The following is a 22932-nucleotide window of genomic DNA, read 5'->3' on the forward strand; positions in this document are numbered from 1 at the left end:
AAGACAAGCCAGAGACGGAAGGAAACAGGCTCGGAATGGCGGAGACTAAAGGTTTTTTTGCAGCAAAAGCCGGAGGAAATACAGTAATAAACTGTGGGTTAATCGCGTTATCGCTTGAACGGCGGTGCTTTGTCTAAATTGAACAGGATACCCATATGTTACGAGGTGCTGGTGCGGCGGGAAGGACAGTCCATGCTAGTTTTGTCTGTAAATTGGAGCAAAGCTGTAGAGCATAGCTACCGTTAGTTAGCCGTGCTGTGTTGTTCCGTTTAGAAGCAGAATGACTTTTGCTAACTCTCAGTGCCGTATTAGAGACAAACCCAACGCCTGGCTGGCTCTAGATCGCTTTTGTGAGGGTAGAATGCAGTGCAGCTATGGCTTGACTGTTTGCTTCCTCTTTACCCAACTTGGTAGCTGATAGCAACACAAGCTTACTTGGTGCAAGTTCTTCTTATTATTACAACTCTTTGCGTGCGGTAGATTGTGCTCGAGTCTGTCTGAAAATTGACCGATTTTCGTATTCCCAAGCAGAGAAACAAGGTTGACCCAATGTCAGTCTACACATACGAGTGTTTTTGTTATTATTGTTGTTTTGTTTCGCTCAAACTCGGGTCGCATAGGGCTGTTTTTTACGGTGATGCTCATACCGCAATTCCAGTTGTTGTTTTAAAATTAATAACTTGTGTTGAAGACGAAAATATTATCTAAATCGACGCAAGCATATTTGCATTAAATGTCTGTGATTAGACCGTGGCTCTGTTCAAATCCGCAAGGTCTTCATCCTCATCGCGGTCCCTTTGTCATTGACGTGAAGGAGAGAGGACCTTTAACTTTCAACTCGGCTTTTGCTGTATTTTCACTGCTCGTGTGGACTGTAGGGGGCAGCAAAATCACCTCAAACATTTCCTTGGTGTTCATATAAGAATTCACTTAAATTATACTTGTTTTGTCTGTTTATTTTACATTCATTGTGTGTCGTTTTTATAAGCTGGTTGTTCATGCCTGTAAACATCCCCGACTGGAAGCTGTGCTATCCGTAAAACAAGCTTTCAGTTGGATGTTTGCTGCCATCGTCCAGTTCTTTCGTCTTGATATGCGTGTTTAGTTAAACAGTAATGCGTCCTAAAGGTTGTATAACAACTTAATTATAGCTTAACAACGATATGTACATGTTAACTTGTTTACATGTGTGCCATCTGGATCTATTGAAATCTATATAATGTTTTCTGTGGTAAACTTGCTAATATTCCAATGTAGTCGTTGTAAACATCCTACACTCAGCTGTAATCTGCAAACGAGGCTGGGGGGAGGGTGTTTGCTGTGACTGACTGGAGCTCCTCTGTCATGTAGGAACACACTTTACTTTACATGAATGCTGAAAGGAGAAAAAAGGCCGAGGCTGATAAAGTCGAATATTTACTTTAAGCTGTTTTTATTCTGTTTTACTCCATTGTGAATATCATTTACCCAAATAAACACTTTTTAATCAAATTAATGTGTATTGTTATTAATAATTATTGATTTAACTGATGTTCTTGTTGAGGTGTCGAGTTGCTATACTAATGCATAATGGCAGTCAGAGGCCTTTACATGTACACCTCTCTCATTTTGATAAGGGTTTAAACATTAAGTTCATTTTAAGGAAAACATGTTTGAATGTCGCATTACTGATTACAAGAACACAGCAAGTTTAACCTCCAAGAACATCCAAGTAGGGCAAAATGAACTCCAGGCCGCAGGTGGCGCGCGCTTCGACACCGATGCTTTTTTGCTTGAAGACGAAGATCCATCCGCCATATTTGTTATCGCAGATTCGACAGAAACCTCTGCAGAAGTAATTTAAGTATAACGAATGCATTTAAATTGCTCCCTGGCAATACAAACAACGGTTAAATCATTTTCGAGGCTCTTTTACTTATTGCTGATTTAAAAAGAATGGATCCAGTGCAAGCAGGTAAGGAAAAACGCGATTTTCAGGATAGCTGCGTTCCGAGGAAACGGCTAGTTCCGACGATTCGATAAGGAGAAATAAATTAGGTAAAACTAGTGGCTTGCACCAACAAAAGTAACTTTTGCCAGAGGATGCTTTATACATAAATTCAGTTTTATGTCCGCTGTTTACATTTCTTTGTTGAAATAATAAATTTTCCAACTCTTTGAGCATAAACGTCATCTTATTTAATGAAAACCATTTCCAGTGCCTAAGAGAAAAACACGAAACTGGTCGCGAGTTTACAAAAATGAGATGGCATGGCAGGGAATATTGTTGGTTTCCTTTTTGGAAAAACCCGGGGTTTAACAATATAATTAAACGTAATACAACACGTCTTTGCTCTTGAAAATCAGTCTTGGTATGCAGTTTAGTAAGGGGTTTATGAAATGTATTATTGCATGCCATCTATTGCATCTTGTTGAAGAACCCTATCGCAGATAAATTAACAGTGTTGTAATGACATGAAGCTAAACTGCAACTACTAATCAATATGCGTATTAATATCAGTGTTAATAAATATAATCCTGATTTGAAAGTGTTTAAATTGAACATATTTAGACGCTCTTATTTTGAAAGGGCTGCCTGATGCTTTTGAATAATTACTCCAGTGAATTATGTGAGGGAAGGTTTTTAAAACTCACAAATTGTAAACAAAACGATTTACATGTAGAAGACAAATAATAAATAAATATAGTTAGATATTACATATCTTTAGAGCCTTATATAATTTACCTATAATAACCTGCGTAGTAGTATGTATGCTACTTTTTGAAGGATTCACGATAAATCTTAGTACTGGGCAAATTAAAAGCCAAATGTTGTTTATAGGAGAGACTTTATAACTTAACTGTAAATTGACCTGAATTACAAATAATAAACCGAATAAAGACTTAAGCTGCTGTTTTTACATTCACAGACGGTTCATCATTCTTCATGTGCAAAATATGCAACTTGTTCTCTCCCAGTAAACCATTGCTGCTGTCTCATGTTAATGAGACTCACTCCAATGAAGGAGGTGATCCTGACACTTTTATTATAGCACTTAAGCCTTTAACAACTCCGGAGCCACAGGGTTCAGGTAAGCAGCTTTGAACCCAGAAATCAACTTGTATTGGGCATTATTAAGATCCAAACACTGAAAATAAAGTAATTAGAGACAGACGATTATAATGTCAAGCTGATTTGTATAACATACTGTATATTCATTGAAAGTTTTCCAAAAACACAACACCATTCCAAGAACATACCTCAGGCAGGATTTTTACATTCCACAACTTCACACATCTAAAGCTTCTTCATGTCAAGCTGATTTAAGCTTGAAGTTCCAATTTAAGCTGATTTAAGCTTAATTTTCATAATGTGATGAAAGCTGTATTATCCTATGTTAAAAAATGTAATTTTAAAATCATTACAAGAATATCTTGTTTATCTTGCAGAAGTTGTTGCGAGAAGAAAGCGTGGAAGACCAAAAGGCTCTACTAAGAAAGTCCAACCAGAAAAGGTCCAGAAAAATACACCCAATCAGCAGAAGAATGAGTCCACAGAAATACAACCGCTGGCAGTAGCTGAAGAGCCAAGTGAGGATGGCAGTGATCTGGAGTGCAAGAAATGCAATCGCGTGTTCAGCAACAGGAGACAAATCTCCAAACACATTTGCTTCATAGGACTGAAAGAGGCCGCTGATGATGTAGAGTATAATGGTACAAATTCATGCCAGGTAATGTTGTAGCTCTTTCTGCTTTCTGAACTGCCACACGTTTCACCTGTCAACTTTATTGCTCAGGTAATAATACTGATGCAAATAAAATCAGTGATGAAGAGGAAGAGAAAGAGAGGACACCAAAGAAAGCTTGCGCGATGCGGACAGATAAGCTGTTCAGTGCAAAGGACCCTGAATCAGCAAGCGGCAACAAAAACCCTATTATTAGTGTGGTCCTTACCAGTCACGAGGCCATGCCTGGTGAGATGTACATGTGATGTCAAGTGCTTTAATAGTTGAGGGAAGCATTTCAACTAACTGTAAGTTTTGCTTTATTGCAGGTGCCTCTAAGATAGTTCCTATTAAAGCAGCTCCAGCTGAACCATCCACCCAGACTGTTGCAGACGCAGGTTCCCAGGAGGCAGCAATGAAAAGGGGATACCAGGAATATGCCATTCAGCAAGCTGCTTATGAAGCACCCCTCAAATCAAACAGGTTTGTATTTCATGGTTTTTCTACATTTAAAATGTTAATTTTAGATTTACAAATCTAGTGCAATTGTCAAAGCACCAAAGGACAGAGTATTAATATAGTAATTATACTGCCATTGCATTACTTTAGAAGCAATACAACTTTAGAGGGAAAAAAAAGAGAAAAATTATATAGAAGTAATTTGGAAATATCAGGAAATTAGGAAAAAGTCATGGAAATTTCTATAGTAGTATTAGTGTATTTACGAAATCGGCTAGGAATATCTATCTATCTATCTATCTATCTATATCTATCTAAAAAATCATAGAAATTTCTATAGTAAATGTAGATTATGTAATTATGTTATTGCTAGACATGACTTATTTTATTTATATTATTTCTATGGATTAATTAATTTACTTATTATTCATTTATTTAATCTACCTCTAACAATTTTTTTATCCCTAACCAGTAGTCATAAACAACTAAAGAAGCTATGGAAAAGTAATAAAAAATAAATAAAAATGAAATTCATTGGGTCAAAATATGTGAGACCCTGACTAAAGCAATTTGACATATACAATTTGTTGCATTTGTACTGATCTTGTGAAGTGATTTGGTACATTGATATGAACAAATCATATCTCTCGCCACAGGTTAGGACAGACGCAGCTTAAAATCTTCACATGTGAATACTGCAATAAAGTCTTCAAGTTCAAACATTCACTGCAGGCTCACTTAAGAATCCACACCAATGAGAAACCATTCAAGTGCCCGCAGTGTGACTATGCCAGCGCTATAAAGGCCAATCTTAGCGTTCACATGCGGAAACACACCGGGGAGAAATTCAGCTGTGAGCTGTGCTCATTTAATTGCCTCAGCAAAGGACACCTCAAAGTGCATGTGGAGCGAGTGCACAAGAAGATCAAGCAGCACTGCCGATTCTGCAAGAAGAAATACTCCGACGTGAAGAACCTTCTAAAACACATCCGCGAGACTCATGACATGAACGACAAGAAGGTACAGGACTCCTACAATGAGTATAGCCTCCAGACCAGGGAGGGCAAGAGACAGCTTCTGTACAACTGTCAAATATGCCACCGCAAGTTCAAGAACGAGCTCGAGCGCGACCGTCACATGATGGTTCATGGCAACAAGAGACCCTTCGGCTGCGAACTCTGCGATCACGGCTCAACCAAATTCCCAGCCTTGCAAGCCCACATCCGAAAGCATCCCTTCATCTACGTGTGTGCCATTTGCCATGAAAAATTTGTCAGCTCTGTGCGACTTAGGTCACATCTCCGAGAGTTCCACTCGGAATCGGATGAACCCTCTGCTTTTGCAGACTCCATCAATTCCAGCTTTTGCTTGCTCAAACCAGGCGATGACATTCAGAAGGACATGTTGAATCAGGATGAGCTTAAGATCACAGAAGAGCTGTCGCAGCTCAATGCCCAGGAGCTGTTAACCACAGAAATTACTTGCATGGCTCAAGAGGACCTTCAGACTCAATGCTCTGATAGTTTAGAGGTGGAGTCAGACCTTCTTGTACAGAACTCAAAGGATGAAAATCCCATTTCAGACAGTATAAATAAGACCGACACACAGACACAAGAGATGACCTGCGAAGATGCGATAAATGCCCAAAGACTTCAAGATGATCCAAATAAAATGGAGTGCAGTATGGCAGAAGATCAGAATCCTGCTGGAGGACCTGCACCGTTGACACCTGAAAAAGCACAAACGCACTCTGAGCAGTTAATATCAAAGGATACATTGCCTCAAACCGAGGAAGAGGCGATTGCGCCACAAACTAACGCAGATGAGGACTTACTCGATTCAGAGCAAGAAGAGATATCTGCTTTTAAGCAGATTGTAGAGCAGATGCAAAAACGACAGCTTAACATGGAAGTGTTTGAATGGATTCGGAAAGTGTTCGGAGACCTTGAATGCGAATACTGTGGTATGAATATCTAATATATGATACAAGAGTGCACAATCCTGTTCCTGGAGATCCTATTATCTTGCAAAGTTCAGCTCTGATCAAACAACCGAGCCAGCTAATTAAGATCTTCAGGAACCTGTTGATAATTGCAGACAGATGTGTTGTAGCAGGGTTGGAAATGAGCTCCAGAACCAGGGTTGGGCATCCTTGAGCTATTATCTATGAATATCCTGCTTTTTAAATAACATCTCCAACTCCTGTCTTTCTATAACTCTGTGTAATATTCCCTCAACAGGTAAGCTTTTCTGGTATCAGGTGCACTACAATACACATGTACGAACTCACACGAAAGAGCACCTCCATTACTGTTCCCAGTGCAATTATTCCTCCATCACTAAAAACTGCCTGAAGAGGCATGTCATCCAGAGACATTCTGACATCCTGCTGAAGTGTCCCTCTGAAGGATGCCTTTACTGTACACCTGACAAATACAAGCTTCAGGCTCATCTCAAAACCCATTCGGACATAGTGAGTGTCTGTAGTCTGCTTATTCTTGAGATATAGGGGAAATTGCTTCTTCATCAGATCTTATTTCTTTCTCATCTTTAGGTCAAAAGAAGTTTTACATGCTCAGTATGTCAAGAGTCTGTTCCTGAGGACAAAGTTAGAGCTCATATTAAAAGCAACCATCCAGGTAAGGACAACTAAAACACTCTCAAATGTCCCACAAGATCCCTAAACTAATGAATGTGTTGTTGCTGTACAGATGTGTCGCTGAACCACATCTCGGAAACGTTGGGAATACGTGTACATGTGAAAGGAGTGATTGGGAAACGAGCCTCCAAATGCCCGTACTGTGATTGCTTCTTCACAAGGAACGGGGCAGATCTTCAGCAGCACATATGGGCTCATGAAGGTGGGTTTTATGTCTTTTTTTTTGGTTACGCTTTATTTCGATAGTCCATTTTAGACATTCTACTAACTATAAGTAACTTTGTAACTACATGTCAACTAATTCTCATTAATTTGCATCTACATGTCTACTAACTCTCAGAGTAGACTGTTAGGGTAGGTTTAGGGTTAGTAGAATGTTGACAAAGAAAGTGTTAGAAGATATTAAGCAGACAGTCTACTAATACTCTACTAACTGCTAGTTGACATGTAGTTGCAAAGTTACTTACTGTTAATAGAATATCTAAAGTGGACTATCGAAATAAAGTGTTACCTTTTTTTTACCTTGTTGTCAAACGTATGCACTTAAATGAACCGCCTCAGTGTACTGATTTTGTTCTGTTCATGTCTCCAGGACTGAAACCGTACAAATGTTCACAATGTGATTATGCCTCAAGAAGTAAAAGCAACCTCAAAGCTCACATGAACAGACACAGTACTGAGAAAACTCATCTTTGTGACCTCTGTGGAAAAAAGTTAAAGTCTAAATGCACGCTGAAAAGTCATAAGCTCATGCACACAGCTGACGGTGAGTCTCTTTCTTTGTGTTTAATACTGCATGCAGTGTTATTTGGACTCGTGTACCTAAGTCGACAAGGCTTGCATAATCTGACGTATTTCCGAGTGGACTTGGACAGGGATATCAAACTCTGCAGTCTGGGGACTGCAAGGGGATGCTAGAGGGGCCATGGAAAATGTACAAACTATATTTTGACAGGAACAAATAAAAAAACTAAATATGAATATAATACTGTGTAAAATACTACCATTCAAAAGTTTAGGGTCGTTCATTTTTGGATAACCAAGGTTGCATTTTTGCATCACAATTACAATAAAATAATAATAATATGAAATATTATTACAATTAAAAATAACTTTTCTATTATAATACATTTTAAAATGTAATTTATTCCTGTGATGGCAAAGCTGAGAATCCAGTCTTCAGTGTCACATGATCCTTCAGAAATCACTCTAATATGCTGATGCTCAAGAAACATTTTTTTCAGGATTATTTGATGAATAGAAAGTTCAAAAGAACAGCACTTATTTGATTTGATATTTATTTATTTATTTATTTTTTGTATCATATAAATGTCTTCTGATCACTTTTGGTCACATCGTTGCTGAATAAAAGTATTAATTTCTTTTAAAAAGTACTACTGATCCTAAACATTACGTATGTTATTGTATGTGTATGTATACATTATTTATTTCTAAATATTCATCTCTTCTTCTCTGCAACGCACGCATGTTCAACAGTAGTTTATTTGTATTTTACCTGTTCAGGGAGTTTTTCTGCACCACTGTTGCATTTTAGAAATATATTTATTATAAACATTTATACAAATAATTTTGAATTGAAAATGTTTCTCTTAACACCCTGATGAAGGCAAGTTAGCCGCAAGGCGTCGGTGCACATGTGTGTTGTTTTTAATGTTAAAGCCATGTGATTAAAGGCTTTTTACTTTTTCACAATATTTTCGAGTGCCTTGGATTGATGAGTTTTTTGATGACATCAAAGAATCCCGCATCCAAAGAGCACCGATTCATGGAGTTCACACCCCTGCAGCATTTTTTGCATATTTTTAGATGTATGTCTCTCTTATAATCTAGTATTCTGTAGAAAATATATAGCCTACTATTAATCTAACAAGTAAACATTTTCCATATAGCATGTGAATAAATAATTTGTTTGAATAATGTGCATTGATGAATTATGCACAAACTGTATTAAAGTAAGTATGATTTCAATTTTGATTTCATGCTGATATTGATAATATATCAGAGGCTTTGATTATTTCTGTGGCATTTTTCTTAATACACAGCCAATCAAATCAAATGTCATTTTGTTGTAGGAAAACAGTTCAGATGTACTGAGTGTGACTTCACTGCTGCACTGAGACCGCATCTCCTTCGTCACATGGAGCAACATGCCTCTTTCAAAGTAACACCATAAAAACATATTTTTGTTTTATGTTGTCATGTGTCCTACAGCCACCACCAAAGCACAATGTTTTGCCTTTCACAGCCTTTCCGTTGTGCGCACTGCCACTACTCATGCAACATTTCAGGTTCCCTGAAAAGACACTATAATAAGAAACATCCTAACGTTCAGTACATCAATGCTGGAACAGGGGCGTCCACTTCCGAAACTGTGACAGAGCAAGGCAAGTCCTTCCTCACCAGAACGAAACCAGCCTTAACCGTACAACATATACGTTGTTGCTTTTTGTTAGACATGCAGTGTTGCCTCAAACTGCATCAGTAATTGAGAAGTGTGTGTGTGTGTGTTATCAGGTGGAGTCAAATGTCCTGTGTGCAATTACGTTTATGGCACTAAATGGGAAATGAACAGACACCTAAAGAGCAAACATGGTCTCAAAGTGGTGGAGATTGGCAGTCTGGGTCTGAATCAGTGGGAGGTGAGTCTCCATTATAATTACATGTTACATTTAGTAAAGACAAGTCATATTTATTTATATAATGCATGAACAACAATAGAAGTTGACCCAAAGTGCTGTACAATAACATTTAGTGATAAATAATATATTAATAGTAAACCTATAATTCACCCAAACATAAATTATCGGTCATCATTTACCCTCATGTCACTACAAACCCATAAGTCTTTGGTTAAATGAAGATATTTTTTATAAAATCTGAGAGGGTTTCTGTCTCTCCGTTGATAGTCCAGTTAATGAAAACTCCAAAGATGGAGTCTCCAAAGATCCAAAAAGGTCATAGATTAAATTAAATCTGTTCGTCATATAAAATGATTGTATCTCTTCACAAGACTTGGATTAAACGGTTTGATTTATATAGATTCATTTTATGATGGCTTCATTACCTTTTTGGTTTCCCTGGACGTTAAATGAAGGGACAGAAACTCAGGTGTCATTAAAAATATCGTAATTTGTGTTTCAAAGATGAACTGAAGTCTTATGGGTGTGGAACAACATGAGGATGAGTAATTAACTGATAGAATTTTCATTTTTTTGTGAATAACAATTTATAATAATCATTAATAAAATACTTTAGAGTTTAGCAAAAAAAGGCTTATTACTCCAGCCTTTTCTTTTCTTGGACTCGGTGACATTCATAATATATTTTCTTTCTGATAAAGCAGTGCATGATTGTTAAATTGCCTTAATCGATGACATATTGTCAGCTACTACACTTGCTTATGATCTTATTGGTGTGTTCATTCAGGTAGTGGAGTCAGTGGAGGAGCCGGCCATGCAGTACCTTCACATAGCTGAGACTGAGGATCCGCAAGGAACAGAGACTGCTGTATCAGCTCTGCAGGACCTGCGCTTCAACACACAAAATGGTCAGAAACAGTTGCTTCATTTCTTGAACAGTTGTTGCATTTCTGTAAAGTTCATATCTAAACTCATCGTGGTCATTGTGTTCAGGTGTTGTGTCTGCCGCAGCGGGAGACAGACTAGACCCGGCGTCTGTCAACATCCTGCAGCAGATCATTGAACTGGGCTCAGAGAATCATGATGCCGCTGTGGCTTCTGTGGTTGCCATGGCTCCTAGTACAGTTACTGTTGTAGAGCAGGTACGGTTTATATGCATATTTGTGTACCTCTCTGCTTCTGGAGAGCTGCCCATACTTATCTACTGCAATTTTATTGAGTTCACAATATATCATCTACACTCTCTGCTATATGATTATTGCTTATGAATTGTTAGGTTTATTGTCTTGCTGTGTTTGGTATCACTTTTATGGACACTTTAGTAACTCCCTATAATCAATTGATAGTCATGTGTTATTCAATATTAATAGTGTCTATATATGAATTTAAAAGGGTCATAACATATACAAGAAAGGTTTAAAAAAGGTTTAATTTTTTATGAAATTATTCTGCAAGAATGTTGACCAAAAATGACACTAAAGACATTTATTATATAACAAAACATTTCTATTTCAAATAAATGCTGTTCTTTTGAACTTTCTATTCATCAAAGTATCCTGGGAAAAAATTAATGGTTTTGTTATAAATATTAAACACAACTGTTTTCAACATTGATAATACTAAGAAATGTTTCTTGAGCACCAAATCAGCATACTAAAATGATTTCTGAAGAATCATGTGACACTGACGACTGGAGTAATGGCTGATGAAAATTCAGATTTATTGTGACAGGAATAAATTACATTTAAAAATATATTCAGATTTTGAACATTAGTGTACATTTTTTCCCGTAAGGTTTACTTACAATATTAACCAAAACATCCATTATTTCATTTTCTCTTATCTTATATATATATATAATGTGTGTGTGTGTGTGTACATATATATATATATATATATTTTTTTTTTTTCTGAAATATGCCACATAAACTGTTCAATTCAGGCTGAAATGTTCAGAGACTATGTTAATAATAAACTTCAGCTGCTTGTTTTTAATGCTGGGTTTAATTAATCACCCAGTTTGAATTATTGATGTGTGAGACATGTATTTATGTATTTAATCTGACGTCAGGCATTTGTGTCATTTTTGTGGTTACATTTTCAATAAATGTGCTTTTGGATCTCTGAAAGTTACAGCATGTCTTGCAGCATGAAGAACTCCTTGAATCCTTTAATAATAAGAATGTTCTGTCCCATCATCCTAGGTGGAGGAGGAAGAGCCGCAGGCCAACCATGCCATGATGATCCAGGGTGCACTGCAGCAGGCCACAGTGGGCCTGGGAGAAGAGCACCATCTTGTGGTTTCTTCAGACGATATGGAGGGCATCAAAACTGTTACAGTGTATACACAGGGAGAAGACGCATCCCAGTTCATAATCTACGTTCAGGAGGCTGTGCAAACTGAGGAGACCACCACAGTATAGAGCATAGTAAGATGGGGTTTTAAAACTACTAGCTAGCTAATTCAAATGCTGTTCTAGTGTTTTGTTTTATTTTGTTCTTTTGCTATAGTTACTCCAGTCAGGTCTTGAACAGACTACTGCAGCCATACCTATAGGTTATAGGGACCTATCTTGCACAACTGTAAATAATCAGAAATGAACAGTAGCAGTGAATAGTCATAGCCTTGTGCTACAGAAAAAATAAATATTTCCTGACTAGGGGAATCAGCAGAAGCAATAAGGTTTTAAGTCTTTGCAAAAATCTTGAGACCTATCATAGTAGATAAAGCCAGTTGCACATAACACAGAATCTATTTTAGAAATTAGAAAAACAATTTCATGTACTATCATTGCCTGCAGGCATAAGTATGTATGTACAGTTACTGTGTGACTCTGGCCTTCTCCACATTTTTTATATAAAACTCCCATACATTGTATGGCTATCATAATAGTAAACAGAGGTATTTAATGGGTGGTGTTGTGTATTATTGATACACTTTTTTTTGCCAGTAAATGAAAGTCACTTTAAAGCGGTCTACGAACACAGCATCAACTACACTACCGTTTAGAAGTTCTAACAATAGGTGAGATTTTTGAAAGATGTCTCTAATGCTCAGCAAGGCTGCGTTTATTTGATCAAAAACATAATTTAAAATAATTTTATTTCAATATATTTTAAAATGTAATTTATTCCTCTGATGACAAAGCTGAATTTTCAGCAGCCATTAGTCTTCAGTGTCAAATGATCCTTCAGAAGTCATTCTAATATTCTGAAACATTTATAATTATTATTATTTATTGCATTTATTTGAAATGAGTTTTGTAACATAAATGACTGTTGATCATTTTAACGCATCCTTGCTGAATAAACATTTTAATTTACTTCATAAAAGAATCTTACTGACCCCAAACTTTTAAATGGTACTGTATATGACTAACTTTATTCAGCTGAACACAAAAGGTATTTTGAAGAATGTTGGGAATCAAACAACATTGGAGGCCATTTACTTCATCTCCCAAGCTTGAAGATTTTTATTAAACAATTCTATACAACATAATATTGCAAGTGACCAAAAGATGTGATTTCAGTGTCTCCTGTTGTCCTCTTCCATCAACTCTGTGACCTGGCTATCCACCAGGCTGTCCTCATCACCATCCTGCTCCTCTTTGTCCTCTTTTTGAAGGCTTCTGGACAACAGAAAATCCTTAGGAGTGATATCATTATCCTTCATCCATTTGGACTTTTTCTTCTTTTTCTCTATGAGTTTCTGCTTCCTAATATCTGCTAGCATATCCAGCTGCTCTTGTGTTAGTCCTCCAGCAGCAGGACTCTGTGTGAGAGAGTCTCTCGCCCCCTTCTCTCGTTTATAGGCTTTGATCTGTTTGTGCAGAGCATCGTGATCGACACCAAACAAAACGGGTCTTTTGTTGTCTTCAGATTGCATCAGCTGCAGTTTGGCCCTTTGGAAGATTGAACAAATTAGAAATTCATTTTAAAAAAATTGATTTCGTTTTATTAGAACTAAATTCTTCTTACCTGACATCATTGGTGGATAAATGATTTACGTTATCTTCATCGGGTCCAAAATCTGCTTTCTTGAGAAGGTTTTCAATCTAATTAGAAAAAGAAAAATCTCATATATATATGTATGTATATATGTATATATATGTATATATGTATATGTATATATGTATATGTATAATATATGTATATATGTATATGTATATATGTATATGTATAATATATGTATATATGTATAATATATGTATATATGTATATGTATATGTATAATATATGTATATATGTATATGTGTATATATGTATATGTGTATATATATGTATATATATATGAAGAGTTCAAATGCAAAAGCCTCTAAGTGCCGTCTGAAATTTTCTTCTAAAATTAGCATTTTTATCAGGCTCCTATATTTATTTTCGGCTATTTCACTTTAATTGCATAAAAACGGACCTATACATTGCCATTAGAGTAAAATCACTGAACCTAAACATAGCAGCCTGATAGCAATGCTCATTTTAGAAGAAAATTTCAGATGGCATTTAGTCTTTTGCATCTGAACTCTTCATATATATAAGATATTCCATCTTTTATCACTGTAAACTCAGTGTAAAGTCTATCGTTGTTACCTCAGTGACAGCAGCATATTGTTTATCTCTGATGAGAACCACAGGTGGAACATTGCCAAGGATTTGGTGAGAGATCAGAAGGTGCCTGAAAAATAAAATAAGCCAAATGATGAAATTCTTTTTTCAACTTCTTAAAGAGGTCATATGATGTTGCTAAAATGAAATATTATTTGGTGTATTTGGTGTAATGAAATGTGTTTATGCGGTTTAAGGTTAAAAAAACACATTATTTTCCACATACTGAACATTATTGTTTCTTCTCTATGCCCCGCCTTTCTGAAACGCGTCGATTTTTACAAAGCTCATCGGTCTGAAAAGCGAGGTGTGCTGTGATTGGCCAGCAAAATATACTATGAAAAATACATACCGGATACGAGGAGCACATTTATTTAAAGCCTGCTGAATATGGCGGTCTTGCTCAGCTGACAGACTCGTCTTCCAGTATATTCGACAAGCAGAGAAATCTGGTGATAGTGAAACCTTGCGTGGACAAGAAGACAGTTTAGGGAAGTACTGTAAACGACATTTGTGAAGAAAAATGTCCATCTAAAAATCTTAATTTTCTCACCCTCATGTCATTCCAAAACTGTACTTTTTTTTCTCTTTACAATGGACATATTAAAAATATATCTTCTTTTGTATTCAGCAGAGTAAAAGGAAGTCATACAGGTTTGGAATGGCATGAGTGATGACAGAATGTTTATTTTTGGGTATACTATCCTTTTAATTATTGAATATATGTGGTTAATTATGGTAAGGAATTTCGAAAGAAGAGCATATCCTACTTTGGAAATCTGCACATTGTAGGCACAGATCTCTGAGTTGACCTCATAGGAGCTCAGTAAGTCTACCACTGCTTTGTAGATGATGATGTTGAGAGTCCTCACACGAACACTGTCCTCTTTATTTCGCTTTGATGGTTTCAGAAAGCCAGGCTGACTAAGTGCTGAGGCCTGGACGGGCAAAATGTGTAAAAGACCAGTAAATCATTTTTAATGCGTAGTCATACTGCTTACAGAGTCGACACGGCTTAGTTGTTCACATTTGCGCTATTTTAAAAGAGTATACAGTACATAAAATAAAGAAGTGAATTTTATATACATACAGAAGAATTCTTACCTGCAGAGGCGATTCATACCATTGTTTTTTCCTGTAAAGAATGATAATATCATGCAACTTTATAGTCAAAACTGGCGTAACTTAACCAATTATACAAAACCGAGACTCACTTCTTTTTGGCCAGCATCTTCATCAGTTTATTGCCTCCAGACAGACAGGCTGAGCTATGAATACTATTTTCTTTCAGCATACCAGTCCAGGACAAGCGCTGTGTCTCCGGTCGTGCTGTCATTTTATAGATCATGCTTGTTAATGCAGTCGTATATCGACGAAATGAGCATTCTTTAGAGCAAACAACTCTTTTGACAGCCAGCATGATCACCAGCTTGGTATATCCTTGCACTCACGCTAGTTTTAGCATCACCGACTACATTTGTCTGAGCCTGAGGGCGAAGGGTGAAGTAATTGAACCCAGATCGAGCCGATCGACGACACGACAGATTAGCCTTGCCCAAATACCCACACTTGCGGTCTTTGCACTTGACCACTTGACTACTTATATGACGTATTTCCTGTATTTGGCCCAAGTGTTCAAGTGAGGATGAAGACCACAAGTGTGTGTCGAACTTTTCATTACCTGATGGGACACACTTGTAGTGTTGTAAAAATGCAAGTGTTTACATAGCTTTATTTTAATTTTAATTTTAAATACTTTGCATTTTAAAATAAACTTCTAAATGTCTGTTCAGTAGTCCCTATAACATGACAATTTTAATTTGTGGTGCTTCTAATTAAGTGATAAAAAGCAGTTGCAAATGTTGTACAAAATAAATATCACCACTACTCATCTTTGCACCAATAAAACGTAAAAACACTGTTTTTCTACCAAATTATATGTAATATCTAATTATTATATATTAATATTTAACTTGCATTGGAAAGGTTTCCATGACCTCTCGCGAGATCTCGGCAAAAAGTCTCACAATTTATTTCCAGAACATGATGTTTTCAGATTTAAGCTTTCTAATGACCTTATTTGTCTCGTGAATAGACTGGACTGTAGCATACTTTATATTTGATGCTAAACTGCATACATCAAACATAATGTCTGGTCTGGTTTGTTTTGCAACCCACAGTATTTGTCCTATTTTTGACCTAAGCTGCTCTTTTTCAGTCTCATTAAGAGAGGCATCCCTCTGCACTGCACGTGCTACTTGCAGTCGAATAGGCTGTAGGTTTTCAATGTAACTATGCTGATGTACATGAACTACACCATTAATAGTAACAAAATCCATTCCCACATAGCAGAAATTTTCATGTTCCTCACGTCCAACATGTAATACAGACTTTAGTGTAGGTATCACATCTGTTGAGAAGTTTTGTGAGCCTGCCCAAAGAAAATCATCAACATGACATGCGAGTACTCCAGTAACCTTACACTGTTCATCCAACCAATAGAATACTGCTGGATCTACTTTAGACATTTTATTTCTATTCCCTTCTCTAGTCATAAACAATCTCCTAGCACCAACTATTTGCCCTCCGTTTACATTGTTTTTAAGCTCTTCCATAGACACATCTAATGGCACTCCAGTTATAACTCCACTTACCCACTGCCTCTGTCCTCCAATTTTACTACTCACCACTTCCTTCTTACATATTACTTTGATTCCAATCACTTTCCTCTTTTGTTCTTCATTGTTACAAACTATCATCAAATCTCCGTTTTGTAACACTCTTGCATGCTTAATCTCTCCAACTACTTTCCTCAAATCTTTAGTTAATGCAATTGGACTTACCTTTTGTATTCCACCTTCTGCTTTAAATTTCAAAATTACCTTTAACTCATCCAGATTTCCATTCCTTATCTCCTGTTCATTTCCACTCTCCTCCGAACTTCTTACCTCTCTTTCCTGATGTTTTTTCTTTCTTTTCTTTGTACCCACATCCTCCTTCCTATCTCTACTACCCTCTTCTTCTTCTGTCCTTCCTGACTCCATTTGGTCATCCTCCTTATCTGTTTCATCGATACTATCTAGTGTCTCTGGTCCATTTCCATTACGACGACTTCTATATTTTGTCATTATTGATTTCGCTGCGTTGCCGCCATCACTCGTGCCCTCTTGGGAACACTTTTCCAACTCCAGCAGGCAGTTCAGTGACAGGCCCGCTCGCGCACCTGTCCTCTTCCCTACTCTTTCTCAGGTGCTTTGGTTCTGGAAGTTTTTTATTTCTTTTCATTTTCTCCATAGGGATTATTTTAAGTCTTGAGATGCAAGCCATGAACTAAAACAATTAGCTAAGAGCTGAATCCCAAAATTAAAGACATTTATGTAAAGCAAATATTTATATTTGAAAATCAGAAAAAAAAAGAAAAGAAAATGTAAAATAAGACAAAGGTACAAGATTTGGGTGAGGAGGTAAAGATTTCTTTGGGTAATATAGTTTTTCAACAGGAATTCCATTGTTGATTAAATCATATTTTTACTGATATAAAAATGTCAATATAAAAAATATGAATAATGCAGGCTGATAGATTCAACAAAAGCATATACCATCGATTTACAACCTCATAGCTCACAGTAGATCTGTCCTGAAAGGTTTCGAAGTGGTCTCAAAATCAGTTACCCTATGGAGAATATGAATGGGATTTTTACTTCTGTAACTTGGCTATTTAACTCTATTTAATGTTTTCACATTTTGTTCCACACCATAAATTATAAATTGTCAAACCTAAACCACACATTTTGAAGCATGTTTTTAGTAATGTAGTCTGTTTACAAACTACAATAGTTGTCTGATTTCTCAAACATTTATATTCACGTTCTTGTGATAACTGTAGTCCTCATAGCAACTTGTTAACAACTTAATAAAAAAATTAATAAAATAACAGTCATAAATTTAAAAAGCAGTTTCAGTTATGACCATGTATAATAAATGTAATGAAAAATTATGAATTAAACATAAAATACCAATAAGTTGATAACATAAAGAATATCCTGCTTGTTCAGTCACAACCAATTTATTTAGTAAACCACACATCTGTAATATTTAGTCACGTTTATTCCAAGAGGCAAATACAACTGCAAACTTTAAATAGGACATGGAGGCACTTGTCTTTTTTCACGTCTGAAATAATTACAGTGTATTATATCAAGGCGAAAAAGAAGAAAAAAAAAGAGCATGAAAACACCATAAAGTGTCCCTTTCGGTGATACAGCTATGAAACGCTGCCTAATTTTGCTAGTTAGTAGTAATAGTTAACAAAGTCTTAATTTTCTGTACAGTTCTAATATAAAATGTTAGACGCATAACTATTTCACTACAGACGTCCCCAAATGTATATTACAAATGAAAAAAAAAACAGACAAACAAACAAAAGTATGACCCTAATATATCTAATATAAGATGGAAAGGTCAGTGTTTTTTTCTTGCAATAAAGATATGTAAACAAAAAAAAAACGTTTTAACGTCATCATATGAACTATATACAACAATACAAAAATGTAGAGTGTAGAGTCTTTTCAGCATTGCTGTAGGTTCCCCTTTTTTCCAAATGTACTAATGCCAAGAGGCAAGCCATCTTATAAATGTGTAAATCAAGTCATTTTAAATAAACATTTTGCAATGGTTTACATCCTAGTGTGAACATGCTTCATACAAGTATAATTCATCTAACACACCGTTTAGCCATTTTTACAGAGGCCGTACCTCTGGGATGAAGAGGCCATGTTCCATTTCATTTACATCCTCTTGTTTAACAGTTACCCCTGGGATGTAGAGGTCATGTCCCATTTCACTCACATCCTCTTGTTTAACTGTGACTGGTACCCCTGGAATGAAGAGGTCATGTTTCATTTCGTTCATGTCCTCTTTTTTAACAGTTACCTGTGGAACGAGGCTGCCATCTTTCACCTCGTCCAAGACCTTTTTTTTAACAGGCTTCACCTCTGGAATGAAGAGGTTGTGCTTCACCCTGTTCACTTCAATCATTTTAAACCCAAGACGTACACAAACCCTCTTCTTCTGAATTGCTTTCAAGCACTTGGTGAGCTTGCTGTTGAAGTGAGCCTTTACGTCAGCCTTGTTTATCCACAAACGGGAAGCTAGCAGTTCGATTTCAGTCTTCGTTACGTATGGCTTTCTGTGGAAGTACAGCGAAAGGAAGTCTTTTCGGTCCTCGAATGATGTCTTCTCCATTCCCGTTGGTTCCAAGACGAGCTTAGCTGGAATTTCAGGGACTTCTACCTTTGGAACTTTAGAGTTCCTTCTCCTGTTCTTCGGAGTGATTACTTCTCTCTTTGGCTTGGCAATTTCAAGGCCGCCCTGACAGGCCACGTCTGAAGAGCTGGCCATCTGAGGAGAATTACATAAATCAGCATCATCACGTTCCGTTGTATCTGGATTCAGTTGCCTCTCTGCTTCCTTGACGGCTTTGGGAGCACAACGGCACCGTTGCACATGAATGGAGATTGTCTTCGGTGTCGATTTTTCGGTATACACCCCAAAACAATATATGCATTTGTATGCAGGCGTTTTTAGTATTGCATGAATGGTGGGAACGATGTGGTGTTTCGTTTGAAGATGGCTCTCGTAGTCCTCAGAGTTCTGGAGCTTTACTTGGCAAAATGGGCAGGCGGTAGGTGTCGTCTTCAACGTTGTTGCATATTCTGCCTTGTCTGGATACATCTTTATGTACAGCTTATCTTGAGAGCTGGTAACTAGTGCAAGGTTGAGCTCTCGGTTGTCAAGAAGATCTTTGGGCACATCTGTGTTCAGATTAAAAGTGTTGAACATGAGGTTCCCCTCGTCGTCACAGTCGAGACTAAACTGTTCTTTAATGAAATGCCGATTTTCCTTGATTTTCAAACTGTGCTCTTTATTGGTGTGCTCCATGATCTGCTTGAAAGAGTAGAACATCTGAGGGCAGAACAGACACTTCAAGCCATGCAACAAATGCTGGAAAATCCCCTGCTCTGTCAGCAAAATCTTGCACCTCAGGCACTTGACTGTGTGATCGTCATGTTTCTTCAAAAACGGCGCAAGCACGGCCAACTCATTTGGCACAGAATTTCTGTTTATCGCCCTCTGAACTGTAGGCATGAGACCCGTGGGCACCACCGCTGAATTTGTAGGTTGGCTGATCTGATTTTGCGCCCGTACCACTTGAGCGGGACCGCCGTGGACGGGAACCGTGACTTGAACGGGCGCTAGAGTGTAGGTTGGGACACCGTTGACTTTGTTGCCTGTGGGAATAAGACGCACTGACTGCGAGGCTATGAGGGGAGCTCTGGGAACCGACTGGTTCAGCTGAAGACCTTGAGTAACAAGAATTGGCGACCTTACACCCATTTCGCCCGGGAGGTTGACCTGGACGCCAGGCGGAAGAAGAACCTGCTGTGCTTGATGGGTCTGCGGTAGCCTGGGCATGGCCATAGTGATAGGTACCGTCTTAGGTGCGCTTTGCGGCATGTTTGGCATCATCATATTGATCGGCTTCACTACTGGAGAGGTAGGCAGGACTTGCGGCATCCCGCTGGGGGACTGCGGATGCTGTGCGTTCTGAAGAGCGGCAACAGTCGTGCCCGACAGTAAAGCTTGTGTTTGTGGGGACAAAAACATCTGCCCTACACCAGGAGAGCAAAACAAAGCAGCCGTGCTGCTTGGGCCGGCCAGAAGAACTGTACCGTTTCCATTTGTTTGTTGCATCTGCTGTGGCACATAGTTCGGCCTTGCGAGCAACGTGACCTGTTGCATCGCTTTTGGCGCAAGGTTCAGCAGATTCTGTAGTCCAGCCATTTGGTTTGTGCAGTCTTTTTCGATTATACAAGGCATTATTTGCCAGTGCAGGTCTTTGTGCTTCTCTGAACTTAAAATGTGATAAAGTAAATGTTCAATGGTCTCTGCAGGCAGTTTGCACACTTTGCAGTGATATTTCACTGATGCGCCGTCAGTCTTTTGCTTACTGTCCGAGCCGAGCCCAAAGTAGCGATCCAGCATCACAGCATAGTGGTTGACCAAGACGTGTTTCTTCATCACATATAGTAAAGAATCATGATAGCCACAGGTTGCGCACGTGTATCGGTCATCAGCAGCATCAGCGGAAACTGTAACTGACACGGTTTTCGGTGTGTGGGCCAAAGTGTGGCTAGGGTTGCTGGGAAGAGGTATACGATGGGTTTTTGATGGGAGCATGTGGAAAAACTGAATATGTTGCTCTGTGACCTTTGGAGAGCTGACAAATGGGCAGTAGGGGCACATTAACAAACAGGCCACATTCAGATCTTTCCAGTGACTGCGATGGATGTGACTTCTGAATGTGGGTACTGACCGGCTGGAGTACCAACACAGACTGCAGCACAGAGCTTGGCTCCGGTATGGATACTGAGGAACAAAAGTAATATCATGATTAATATGACATAAAATAACATTTACAAATAGCGCGTACAGTGTAAAAATTAATTCCACTCAAAATTAAACGTTTAATCACCAACTTTCTTTGATAAAATCAAATGTTTTAACATATTTTACAGAGCAACATATGTTGTATATATAATCACCTTTTTTTTCTTTTTGCCAACATGACCATCAGTGAAATCATCCCATTCTGTGTTGTCAAAACTTGCATCACCAGCATCAAAACATTTGTATGTCTGTTGGAAATAAAGAAAATTTAATTAGCAGATATAACGGCATTCGTGTAAATTATCATTGATTTTGTGAAAGAAGACACTAAAAAAAAATATATAGTTTTATTAGGCTATATAAGACACATTTATTATTAAAATTACATTTGTATATTGACATATTGATAATCAATATATTGTGCATTCCTATATTTTTCATTAAGGACCAATTAACATAACATAACTCAATCTTCTGGTGAAATGACAGACTTCTTTCTGGTGACATGCTGGACTTCTCCAATCATATGGTCTGCTTAAACTCCACCTCTTCCTTATAATCGACTGCAAGCTCACTTTAGATCTGCTTCCATCAAATTAACAGCCGATAATTAGAACTAAATCCCCGCTCTAGATTTTTTTCCCATAATCTGTTTCTGATGTACTTCACAATATGGAAAAAAAGAGCTGTCTCCGTTACTTCGCAACTTTAATAGTAATTTCTGAAAAAATGAGATTGTCATTTTTTGCCAATGTCTACTTTTTGTCTTTTTCTTATGCTGTGACAGTTTGAAAAGTTCTTTGAAATAACTGAAGTAATTTGGTAAAGTCATACTAAACTGTACTGTAGTGAGAACTTGGGACGACCTCATACTGTATAGTGCAGTTATCGAATAATCATCGCCGTCTGAAACGTTAAAACGTCTGTCAGCCAATCAGAATCGAGCATTAAAGGGGTCATATGATGCGATTTCAATTTTTCCTTTCTCTTCGGAGTGTTACAAGCTCTTGGTGCATAAAGAAAATCTGTAAAGTTGCAAAGACTAAAGTCTCAAATCCAAAGAGATATTCTTTATAAAAGTTAAGAGTCAACCACGCCTACCTAAAACGGCTCGTTCTAACACGTGAAGCGGAGTCCAGCCCGGGGTCGCCACATGTGGTTGCCGCAAGCCCGCACGCCGCTCCTTCGTCAAATCCGCCGGCCACGCCGTTCTCAAGCCCGCCGGGCTCCGCTCACTCTAGCCGCCGTGTGTGATGCAATGGAGGACCGTTTCCTGAACCTGCAGAGTAGCCTACAATGCGTCTCTGCTCAAAGACCGTTTCTTTAAAGTGAGTTTTGGGCAGTGTAGAGTAGCGCTTGTTGTTTGTCATTTCTCCGATCACAAATGCAGACATGGTTT

The 22932-nt window shown here is 37.8% G+C and overlaps 3 protein-coding genes across 3 annotated transcripts in view; 1 reads left to right on the top strand and 2 right to left on the bottom strand.

Annotated features, from left to right (window-relative positions):
- The first annotated feature begins 1816 nt into the window (after positions 1-1816).
- Positions 1817-12388, top strand: LOC107714813 (zinc finger protein ZFAT-like). The gene is made up of 16 exons (XM_016520780.1): positions 1817-1954; positions 2910-3071; positions 3430-3693; positions 3777-3953; positions 4034-4187; positions 4820-6126; positions 6404-6636; positions 6718-6802; positions 6875-7024; positions 7415-7588; positions 8916-9004; positions 9089-9227; positions 9358-9482; positions 10270-10390; positions 10476-10624; positions 11687-12388. The coding sequence occupies exons 1-16, from the start codon at positions 1936-1938 to the stop codon at positions 11903-11905; spliced, it is 3567 nt and encodes a 1188-aa protein (XP_016376266.1). The 5' UTR covers positions 1817-1935; the 3' UTR covers positions 11906-12388.
- A 514-nt stretch (positions 12389-12902) lies between these two features.
- Positions 12903-15615, bottom strand: LOC107715083 (putative ribosome-binding factor A, mitochondrial). Its single transcript, XM_016521129.1, has 7 exons — positions 15299-15615; positions 15189-15219; positions 14855-15022; positions 14437-14549; positions 14070-14154; positions 13461-13537; positions 12903-13384 (listed from the first exon to the last, which is right to left on the bottom strand). Exons 1-7 carry the CDS (start codon positions 15502-15504, stop codon positions 13009-13011), a joined length of 1056 nt encoding a protein of 351 aa, XP_016376615.1. The 5' UTR covers positions 15505-15615; the 3' UTR covers positions 12903-13008.
- A 2558-nt stretch (positions 15616-18173) lies between these two features.
- LOC107714821 (ADNP homeobox protein 2-like) overlaps positions 18174-22932 on the bottom strand; it is a 5721-nt gene continuing 962 nt past the window's right edge. The window contains exons 3-4 of the mRNA XM_016520786.1: positions 21689-21781; positions 18174-21512 (exon numbers count right to left, since the gene is read on the bottom strand). Coding sequence (XP_016376272.1) covers positions 18825-21512; positions 21689-21781 — 2781 coding nt within the window. The 3' untranslated portion in view covers positions 18174-18824. The remainder of the gene's footprint in view (positions 21513-21688; positions 21782-22932) is intronic.

The sequence above is a fragment of the Sinocyclocheilus rhinocerous genome, unplaced genomic scaffold (genome assembly GCF_001515625.1).
Source record: "Sinocyclocheilus rhinocerous isolate Xijiao unplaced genomic scaffold, SAMN03320098_v1.1 scaffold2810, whole genome shotgun sequence".
Lineage (NCBI taxonomy): Eukaryota > Metazoa > Chordata > Actinopteri > Cypriniformes > Cyprinidae > Sinocyclocheilus > Sinocyclocheilus rhinocerous.